Source organism: Lolium perenne, chromosome 4 (genome assembly GCF_019359855.2).
Source record: "Lolium perenne isolate Kyuss_39 chromosome 4, Kyuss_2.0, whole genome shotgun sequence".
NCBI classification, from domain to species: domain Eukaryota; kingdom Viridiplantae; phylum Streptophyta; class Magnoliopsida; order Poales; family Poaceae; genus Lolium; species Lolium perenne.
In genome coordinates, this window is record NC_067247.2 from 134,616,179 (window position 1) to 134,627,529 (window position 11,351).

At 49.1% G+C, this 11,351-nt stretch overlaps 1 protein-coding gene across 1 annotated transcript; it reads right to left on the reverse strand.

Moving 5' to 3' along the window:
* Nucleotides 1–3,222: 3,222 nt before the first annotated feature.
* Nucleotides 3,223–4,864, reverse strand: LOC127347208 (uncharacterized). Its single transcript, XM_051373424.1, has 3 exons — nucleotides 4,178–4,864; nucleotides 3,942–4,085; nucleotides 3,223–3,815 (listed from the first exon to the last, which is right to left on the reverse strand). The coding sequence occupies exons 1-3, from the start codon at nucleotides 4,862–4,864 to the stop codon at nucleotides 3,450–3,452; spliced, it is 1,197 nt and encodes a 398-aa protein (XP_051229384.1). The 3' UTR covers nucleotides 3,223–3,449.
* Nucleotides 4,865–11,351: the final 6,487 nt, after the last annotated feature.

An 11,351-nucleotide genomic window follows, 5' to 3' on the forward strand; every position in this document is an offset into this window, starting at 1 on the left:
GTAAAGGGATCAGATTAGGGACACACGGTTGGATCGAACGGTGCAAGGAGTGGTTCTACGGGATTGGGGGAACGTTGGATCCAGAAACAGGGAAGTGCATCTATAAGAAAGCTCATCTGAAGGTTCCCATTGATGCCCTGGAAAAGGCACATAGGGACGTGGAGGCGGGGTTGTTCCAGCCCGAAAGAGAGAACGATGAGCTGACACGCGCCCTTGGGAACAAAGAACACGGCGGACGAACACGAGGCACAGCAGGCTCCGTTCCGTGGAAGTATGGCTTTCCTGCGGAAAGGAAGAGATTTCCTGATAAAAGCCATGAGAGGAGGAAGGCAAGGGAAACAGACCGCTGGGCTAACTTAGAGGAGGGTATGAGCACCATGCAAGCCCAATTAACCATGGTAACCCAAGTACTTACATCTCGGATGGCTCGGGGGCAGGCTGTAGATCCCGCACCGCTCAATGCCATCGCCCGCTGCAATCTCAACCACACCGGAAAAGCAGCGTGGCTTCCTCTCAGCAGGTGGATAATGATGACCAGGTGGTCGAGCCTCCTCGCTACCCCCCCGTGGATGATCTCACTGAGAGCCGTCCTTGTGAGCTGCATGTTAAAGTTTTCAACCTATCCTTCAAGGCGGCGGTCGGCATCCTCTTACCTACAAGGTCTTACCATTGCCGTCCGGTCCAAGACGACTTTCTTGTTGTGATGGTGGATGAAGTGTTGAGAGAGTATGAGGGGTTGGTGCTTGAGCACCCTGCAGGTGAAGATGGGGAAATCAAAGAACTGGGAGAAGCCCGTAGAACCACCGTGCAATGGCGGAAGGAGAACATTGTGTTTCCAGGTGAGAAGCCAACAAGCAGGCCACCTCCGCCTCCTCCGCCACCTCAGTCTCCTCCGCGTGATGATTCTCCTCTGCGCGATGATGATTCCCCTATCCATGACCAGTCTCCTCCGCGTGAAAATACTCCGCCGCCTCCTCCTCCTCGTCAAGAGACTCCGCCGCTTCCACCTAAGCAAAAGAGGAAGCGGTCCGCGGCACCTCCTACAGCTCCGAAGAGATCATCAACTCCAATGAGGGAACAGACTCCAGAGTTGTTGCCACATGAAGCAGATCGAAGAGCAAAAGGCGTTTCTTGCAAGCTGCGCCGAAGAAGATGTTTATTCCACCGCAGACAGTGAAGCACTTTGCCGAGACGAGAATGAAGAGACCTGAGCTGAGAGCTGATTATGACCGCTCTCTTGGACAGTCCTCTAAAGCGATGAAAGAAGCAAAAAAAGTCGCCCAGCTTGGACGACGGGACATTCGAGCCGCACCCCACTTCATCGTGGAGCCATATCATGATCCAGAGACGGCATCGATGATCGAACGGGCGGCTAGAGCTCGTGGAGCATCGGTTGAGTACGAAGATTACTATCCGACGGCTCAAATGGTAAACAAGTATAGATACGGATCTGATCTCGTCAAACCTGGCGAGCTCGCGCGTCTAGGGACTCAGATGCGAAGGTTGCATGACTGGTACCTGAAAGCCTGTCGAAGAGGTGATCGCTACCTCACGTTGTATCTTAGAGATGAGCATTACTTCCGGGGTAAGACGTGATAAACATTGACGTAGAAGAAGCTGTTTCAGTTATTCAATCAAGACGCCCTCGACAAAGCTGTCATCGGTTGCTACTTTCGTAAGTGATTTATTTGTGTAATTAAGTTTGTAGCTCATTCATTTGCACTAACAATTATCCTCATTATATTCTTTGTGTACGCTATACATTTAATTATGCAGAATGAAGAAGCTGGAATACAAAAGAGGCAAGCTCCTACCGCTGGGGTTCATAGACCCAAACACAGTTCATGAAGTTACGGTTCGAGACTTCGCCAAGGACACAGAGGACAACATCGTAATGTTTTTAGAGAAGCAAGCAGACAAAGAGGATATATTCTTTCCCTACAACTTCAAGTGAGTGTTATATATAACATACATTATGCTTGTGCACCTTCCACTTTATTCTCGTAATCATTGAGCTATGCTTGTGCAGTTTCCATTTTATTCTCCTAATCATTGATCTTCACCTTGGAGTCGTAAACGTCATGGACTCGAAACGTAAAGAATATGCGGAATGGGCGGACATGGCTGCCATCCTCCAGAGGTAGTTTCAATCAATTTCGTATTGGCATCTTCATCTGCTCTAATTCGAAGATATCATCAACTAATCAATTACTCATTTACTCATTATTTTTTGCCGGGCAGGGCTTGGAAACGGTTCATCAATACTGTTCGGGTGAATGGAAACCGGAGCTTACATTTAGAGATTACCCTGTAAGTAGTACTATATATATAGCTATGTCCGTGAAACTTTATATATGATATTTACTTTCAATACGATGCTTGATTATTAGTTTGATCGAACTATTTTTTCGTAAAGTGTATGAGGCAGGAAAAAGGGAATAACTTATGTGGATACTACGTCTGCACCTTCATGCGTGACATGTCCTGTCCCAAGGGTGGGGATGCCCAAATACACCACACTCGTGTACGATAACAAATTTTCACAATTAATCTTAATTAGTACCATCTATTGTATTGAGTTCCATTCATATATTGATCTCCTTTTTTAAATATAGATGACACGCCTGCGGGACACTCTCATAACAGCGGATCAAATAAAAGCAATTCAAGAGGAAATCGCGGGATTCTTTATTACCGAGGTCCTTACCCCAGGTGGAGAGCACTATCGGAAGATCGTGACGTCGGACGATATTCGTTCAGGAAAAGTTGTATTGTAAATATGCATGCATTACGTGTACTGTGTTGACTATGTCGTGTACTGTTGACGATGTCTATATATATTCATGACGATTTTTTGTGGTTTCTTGAATGATATATATATGCATTGCTGAAACTCTGCCGCGGCAGAGAAACGCCCTGTTTCTCTGCCGCGGCAGAGAAACGCTGGTACAGCCTAAATCTGTGCCGCGGCAGAGAAATAGCAATTCTCTGCCGCGGCAGAGAAACATAGGCCCGGTTCGTACCACGAACCGGGACCAAAGCCCTTCCAGCGCGAGCTCCCTGGTCGCACCACGTGTTGAGGCCTTTAGGCCCGGTTTATCTTTGAACCGGGACTAAAGGGTACCCCCTTTAGTCCCGCCTTGTTGGTCCCGGTTCAAGAACCGGGTCTAAAGGCCCAAATGGACCGGGCCTATTGCCCCGTTTTCCACTAGTGCGAGTATACTAGTGTCTCACATTACAAAAAATACCCTGAATGAAGAAACATAGTACAGCTAGTTTCAACACTCCCTCATACTCACGTTGTAGCTGGGAAGTTCATGTACAGAGTATGTTCTTTGTGAAGAACAGACATAATTGCCTACAAACTGGACAGTGCACTTGCATGTATAGTAGTAAATGATTCCTCGGAAAGCTTTGTATCATGCAAACATATATAGACGGCCTCAGGTTCACCAGTCAAAAGGGTCGTCAACAGTAAGATCAGATGCTTTGAGGATGCTCTGCTCATTCTGAAACTCTGGGCCTAGCACCGTCATCTTACAGTCACGTCGCCATGGTACACCTGAGAGAGTCCCCAATATGCTTGTCATCTCCGCAGCATTGGCCAAGTTAGTAAAGGTGTTTTTGCTAATCACAACACTGAGTGTCCGCAGCTCATGTGCACTTGCAACAATGAACTGAAGGAATTCAAGTTCGCTTTGATCCCCTCTGTATTCATGGACAACAATCTTCTTGACATGTGACCTGATGCATTCAATTGTAAAGACCTCCTCCCAGAACTTGGCATGGCTCCTTCCAGTTGGTTCATTTAAAGACTGGAACATCATATCAGTAAATGATTCATTAGAGATGGATAATGCAAGAAGCAATGAACTTCCATTGCTGGTAATATGAATGCCAAAGAACCAGCTAAATAATTGCACGGGATACTATGATTTCACCTCGACGTGCAGTGTGTCAATGTTGGGAAAGCATCTGAGGAAGGCCACCAGCATCTTGACCTCGTGCAAGACACCAAAATTAACCTTACAGGCCAATATCTTGATGCCTGGAACCACTGTGCTTGGGCTGGGCATTGTGCCAGGCTGCAAAGGAAAGGACAGACAAAATTTAAGTAGCAGACATCATTGGCAATTAATTGCACGTACTGAGAAAGTGATGGAAAGGTAATACCAACCTTGATGACATTGTCACCGATGTGCAGGCTGTGAAATCTTGGCTCCAAGTAGCCGAGCGCCCTCAGGTTGGATGCACAAGGAATGCTGAGCACCACAGTATTCCCATCACCTCCACGAGGCGCTTCCAGCAAGAAGAGTCGCTCCAGGAGCGGGGCGTCCACCATGGTGACCCCGTCCACCGTGGAATTCCAGAGTGTCACGCACCGGAGGCTTTGGCTGCGGAGTTGGAGAAGATTGGGCATGGTGCTCTGCGCGAAAATGAATGTCTGGAGAACCGGGCTGCAGGCAAGAATGTAATCAAGATCCCAGCCGCTGATGGTCATCATGACCGTGCCGAGCTGGTGGAGGTGGGGAAAGACGTCGGGGCCGCGGGGGAGGCCGGCGGTGTCCGGGAACGCGGAGAAGCCACCAAGGAAGAGTTCCCGGAGCGAGGCGCAGCGGAGGATGTCCGCGGGTAGAGACACGCTGTCGTCGACGGTGGATTCGTCGATGCTGTTGGCGAGGAGGAGCTGATGGACGCCCTTGGCGGCGAGAAGGCGCGGCCACTCTGTGAGCTCGTGGTCGTGGGACGCGAACCTACAGCGGCTGATTCCTACGACGCAGAAAGGGCCCGGGTGGTCGGCGAGCACGCGGGTGACCGCAGAGGGGAGTAGGTCGTCGTCGCTGAGGAAGAGCGGGCTCGACATGGATAGTGCTACCTAGCGTCACAAAAAGACAAATCAGAAAATGACACTATTCATGCTGATTTTCTCTTTTTTGTTTCTCATTGTCCATGTCGATTTTGGATATGAAATTTTGGGATGTTGTAGGGACATGCTTCATGAGCACTCACAATTTTTCGTATAATTTTTTGACACGTATAAAATACGTTTTTTTTGTACGGTAGCACGGTAGCACCTAAAGGGGTGGTAGCACTAGATATGTTCTCTTGTTTACTTGTGCGGTCGCGGTGATTATTCGGTGATGACCATTGGCAGCTGATGAGCTGAACGCCTTCTTGTATGTGCGTGATAACGCGGCCGGTCGCGGTTTCCAGTGGTTTCGAATTGGGCTGGGATAAGACACTTGAAAACTCCTAAAAACGCCCCTGCCAAGAGGAGTACCCCAGCCTAGAAACGTCATCTCCATGATCAGTGCCACCTGCCCCACGTCTCTACCACTTACCTCTTGCCACCGTCCAGCGTTATCCCTCCCGCAGAACTAGGATTCAAAATTATGCCCCCACCGCTATCGAACTGACGGGATTATCCAACCAATGGAAGTCAGATGAGGAATACCTGAGGGAGGGTGGACTTCAGCCAGGTTCTCCGTCGCTGCCATTGTCGCCCGTCCAGATGACGTGGGGCGACTTTTTTCTCTCCGGAGTGCCCCGCTATATCTTTTTTTTGAGAGCACGCGCAAAGCATGCCTTATCTTTATAGAAGAGGAAGCAGTAGCAATTACAAGATTAGCAAGCTGACACGAACATCAGAGCTGCAACTCACACACACAGACCCTCCCCCTTGCCTACTTTCGCACTAAACCTATTCTCCCTCCTCTCTTGGCCCCGCTATATCCTCATTGCACGACAATCTGTGCCATGCCAACCGCCCTAATGAAGAGGAGAAGCACAATTTCGCAGGCTCCTAATGGTGCTTCTGAGCTGGAGGTGGGGGGACGATATGCACCAAACAGTGATACAACTGAGGTTAGAGGAGATTATACCCCTTGTTTCTAAGGAGTGCTGCTATACACACGATAAATTTGATCCGATTTCTGTACGATCCAACTTACCACACGCAGGCAACGATCGGTTTTGCTTTGGGCTGGAAGTGTGACTTGGATTGGGAAGAAAAGACCTGGTCTATGCTCCCATCAACATAGACCCTCTCCACTAAGTGACACGCGTGTAAATATATATCTCAAATAGCTGTAGGCTTTCCGGAAATAGCTAGTAGTGAAAAATAGGTGTAGACGTACCCATTTATTTAATTTTTTAAAATGTTATTTAAAGTTTTTTAAAAATGTAAAATAAATATTTGCATATACATGTTATCTTGACACTGTTCAAAGAAATATAAATTTTATTATTTTCCTTTTTTTGTGTAGGCCACATATGGTCATATTTTCACTTGACAATTGGTTTGAGTAAGTATTAATATAATATGTACATGCAAAATTTTAATTCAATTTTTTTCCGAACATATAATATGTAAATGAACCATGGCTGTCCGAGTGTCCTCCCGCTTTTGCCTCGGGCCCACCCGTCATTGATTAAAAAAACTAGTTAGGGTGGCCATCTGAGTCGCATCGAGCGGCCTCCTGTCCGTCGTGGCTAGAGGGCATGGTATCGTCGGGAACCCGACGCCAGTCCCAAACCTCGAGCTCCTAATGGGAAACTAGCCATGGACACGATCTCATCGCTAGGCAGCCCGCTCCAACCCTTGGGTCTGCCGATCCTCCTTTCAGCGGGAAAGGGCGCGTGCACGTGAATTGAGCAGCCACACGCAGGAACGATGCGGCCGCACGGGAAGCCGGGAAGCCAGGAGGAAGTTTATCCACGAGACATATTGCATCGGCGTTAATGGGGGTGTGAAAAATTGTCGGGTTGTTGGGTTTGAGTCTGGGTGTGTTGTTCCCAGCGGGCGACCCATTTGCGTCTGGGTGGAGGTAGTGCGGCGGCTAGGATTTTGTGTGGGAGGAGATGAGATGCGCACGCCCCTCTTCATATACGCCGGAGGCAGGCGAGAGGCGTGGCACGCGTGGCATCGCCATTAGTTCGTTCGCAAAGGTGGGTGGCGGCCGCTCGACACGCAAGGCATCGCTATTCCGCAGACTGTCGAAGCGACGCCTCGGCACCAATACTGGCGCGACAGAGAAGATGCATCGAGCCTGGGCCGCTGCTAGGCGGACCCGACGAAACGTCTGCCAGACACAAGCGGACACTTGACGCGTCTGCGCAGCGTCTACAGAGATGCATCCGAGACGCATATTTGGACCATGTTTGCGTCTCCGCGGACAACTGGTTACTATGCGTCGGGCCGCTAGGTCTGGTCCCAAACGCATTTTTCGACCACGCGGTTTACCGTTGGAGATTCCCTTAATATATGTTTCAGATCTAAGGGTATTTTTACTAGGCTCGGCAGTAGTGCGGTTTGGATCTGAACTGAACTTGTGCACTGGAAGAGGTTTAGCACCAGAAAAAACGGGACGTCGTACACTGATCGGACAAGAATTGTCGTGTGTGAAGCATTTTCGGTTTCTAAGCCATCCTGTGTTACTGTACTTCCTCCTCTGGTCAGCTTTGGAGAATACGACGGTCTTGTCTCGTCAGTAAGAATGGTAAACCGCGAACCACGCCGTAGACAGGTCAATCATACCAAAAAGAACAACGATCCCACGCCACACACAGATATTTCTTTCCCGGTGCCTCGTATTCTCAGCTCCGAAAAGTTCCTGGTATGTATGCATGTATGTAGCTTAGCTACTCTAAGGCCCTTCAGTGTTTTGCTTCTGGCATGTGGACTTTCATCTATTTTACTCTATGGTCGATCGTGAAGACGCTATAAATAGAAATAGAGACACGCACTTCCATTCGTGGTACGAATATAATGATATGGTTTGGTGGTTGATCGATAATAAATCAGTACACACCGTTCGTTCGTAGGACCAGTACCAATATTTATGTACTCGTATGTTAGTTCTTTGTATGGAGTATTTTGCATGAATCAAGCAGGTGGCGAATTGTTAAGAAATAGTCCCGTGTTGGCAGGTGGCCAATCTATACCCCTGATCCCATTTCCTTCTGGGAATTTGAGGCAATGTCGTCCTTATAATTAAAGGAATTTCTATTTCTCTTTGCATAAAACCATAGTGTCATGCGAGGCCATCATTAATTATCCTTCCATCAAACAACAGTATCACAGGGGCCCTGATTAATTAGCCTCGGTTTTATTGACGAGAACCATTCCGTGAACACTTTCTGGACGTGCTGCCCTACTGAGTGATGAATGATCCTTCTAATCAACCAACGTTAGAGCATTTCCAGTCGCGTCCCCCAAAGCGTCCCCCAAACCGCGCTGGATTGAGCGTTTGGGGGACGTGTTTTGTTCGTGCCGCGTTTGGGGGACGTCGCTTCCCAGCCGCGTCCCCAAACGCCGCCCCCAAACATTTAAAATAATTTTTTTTGGTATTTTTATTTCAATTTCCACAAACTAATACATAATTGGGAACGTGGTTTACACGAAGACATAGTTTGGAACATGATTTTCCACAAACTAATACATAGTTTGAACCATGGTGGACACAAATATAAAATATTGTAAAAAAACTAAACCTAACTAGGCCGTGCATCGAAGGTTTCCTGTGTTCGCTGCTAAGAAAGAACACTCGAGGGCACACCCAGTCACCTAAACTGGAAAATCCAGCGGGAGGATGGTGCCCTTGTTGGTTCTACCGATGAGGCGAACAGGCAGAAACCTCCGTGCACGTATTCGCTGCGAAGAAACAACACTCAGTCGTCCTCCTCGTCGGTGCTGTCGTCGTGGGAGTCCCTGTCGGGGTGGTAGTCCCGGAGGCAGCGCCTCTCGTCGAAGACCTTGACGCTCATGTCCCTGTTGCCGAAGTAGGAGAACACGAGGATGAAGCCGGCTTCGAGGCTGTGGTGGCGCGCGAACTTCTCCCAGCCTATGTTGAGGTACATCTTGCCGCGCGCGTCGTAGATCGCGTCGACGATCCACCGGCAGAAGCCGCACGAATGCTCCCGCAGATGCATCTTGCGCGGGCGTACGCCGCCGACGTACTCGGCGAAGGAGTCCGGCAGCCTCTGGATGCCGCGCGGGTCGCCCTTGAGGACGTGGACGAACTCGAACAGGACGTCCGGCTCCACGTCCATCTCCGACGATGAAGCCGACGGCGTGGGAGGCGACGGCGAGCGTTCAGCTATGCCGCGGCCACGACCACGACCACGACCACGGCCGCGGCCGCGAGGTCGGCCTCCGCCTCTACCAGACATAGCGTCGAGTCTTGTTGAGAGATGGTGGCGGCTAGGGTTTGGGAGAGAGGCGCTAGGGTTTGTGTGTGAGAGGGACGATGAGAGGCGCCCCTTTTTATAGGCCGGAGGGAGGCGGAGGAGCGGTGGCGCTCATTAACGCCGGCACGCAGAGCTAGGCGCGACGGGACGCGTCGCTGCGCCCTCTGCGGGAACTGCACCGTCGCTGCGCGCCAATAACTTCCGTCGCGAGGTAGGCGACGGTTAGGTTTAAATTAATTGTGCCGCTGACGGGTCGGCCCCGTCACTCCCCGCCTCGCTTTTCGTTGTGTCCGGCGTCCCCGGTGCGTCCCCTGTGGGACGGGGACGGGCTCGGGGCGCCGGACACCGTATAGGGGCGCGCCGGACAAAAAAGGGCTTTGGGGGACGCGGCTGGAACGCATTTTTGGTCCGGCGCGCCCCAAATCCCTTTGGAGAACGGTTTGGGGGACGTGGCTGGAGATGCTCTTAGCTGCTTGCTTTGATTGATTTTGCCCCAAGTTCTGATCATCGAGTTAATCAGACGTCTTCACCTCCCGTGTCTGCTCGGCCAGCTCCACCGTACGTACATTCACGAACGCGCCACGAATGCGATGCTAGTGTGCCACGTCATTGTTGTGGCCTCCTTTTGGAACACAATACAACACAAATACTCATAAACACACCAGTACACTCACCCGATGAATACACACCCGCATACCTTACCACTATAAACACCTCCGAGGGATTGAGCCACATACTTTGACGGTTGACCATACAATTTTGGTACTAGTTACTAATAATTGGTGGTGGTACTCCCTGACACTGTTGGAGACTTGGAGTAGGAACAAGAGAGTGAAATGGTGGTCCCTATTAATCTCAGGACCGTATAAAAGAGTTTGGCATGCTATATACAACACTACAATCGGAATGGTCGTTCGAATTGTGCACAACGATCAACAGACTTCCAAGGAATGAAGAGTGTTATTGGATCTCACTGCTTTGTTACAGCTACCAAGTCTTCGTTGGTCCACAGTTTGAGGTTCAAACTCAACTTGTTTTACCTAAGTGGAATTTCTTATCAAACTAGATTACTGGTAAAATTATCATCAAATGCCATGTCATGTCCATTCACCGTTGTTTGAAATCATGTGCATGTGCATGTTGTCAACACATTCAGACGATCGAATTATAATCAAATGAGAAGATCCAATAGGTATCGCCAGAAGAGCTCCCTAGCTTTCCACCACCCCGAGTAAGAAGACTCAGAGCCTTGATATATTGATAGTGGCGACAATACAACCAACTTACGGAGGGGAACGACATTTATATCGAAAGGAAAATCCAGTCGCATTGATGGTTTAAGACCCTCCATAGCAGAAGGTGATGCTCCCAAGGGCGCCGCGTAGCAGGAGGCGGGGGATATATGCACGAAACGGTGCCATAATCCAGCTTGGATGGGTTCACGTACGTAGTAGCCCAAAGATCATCGATCATGGAGCATAATAGGGGATGAGTAGTCCAACCGTTCATTTGAGTACTCCTTGCACTGGTTGGTTTTGGACACTACGACTGCCATATCACATCGGCGAGAAGAGAATAGTTATCCATGAGACGTGTCGTGAAGAAGTCAATCACATCAATACGAAAGATGATCCGCCGGCACACATAAATGTTGCGTGCCCGATGCCTCCAATTCCCAGCTCGGACGACAAGTTCATGTTTATGTTACGTATGAATGTACCTAGCCCGCTCCAACTCCAAGTAACTCTACCGTTTAGCTCCTGCCTTCGGATCCATCACATATGGCCCGAGAAGGCATTATAAATAGAAGTGCAGACATGAGCTTTATACTCGACCAAATGTAAAATGCTGCATTCCCTCAAAAAAAAATATAAAGTGCTGCACATTATTGGTAGGAGCAGTCAATTTTTATATACCGCTCGTTCTTTGCCAAGAATTGCCTGACAGCTACAACCACATGTCCTGTATATATTCATGTCACTCAAGCAGGTGGTGCATTGAGGTTGAGCGTCTAAGTGCCTGATTGGCTGCCCGTATTGGTTTTTCCTCTTTTATGCCCTTGGTGCAATTTAGCCCGGCAGCTATCGTATAAGTAGAAATGTGACTTAGACCAGCTTTGGCACTACAAATGGATGCTAGTAGTTTTATTTGGGCTCGACTGG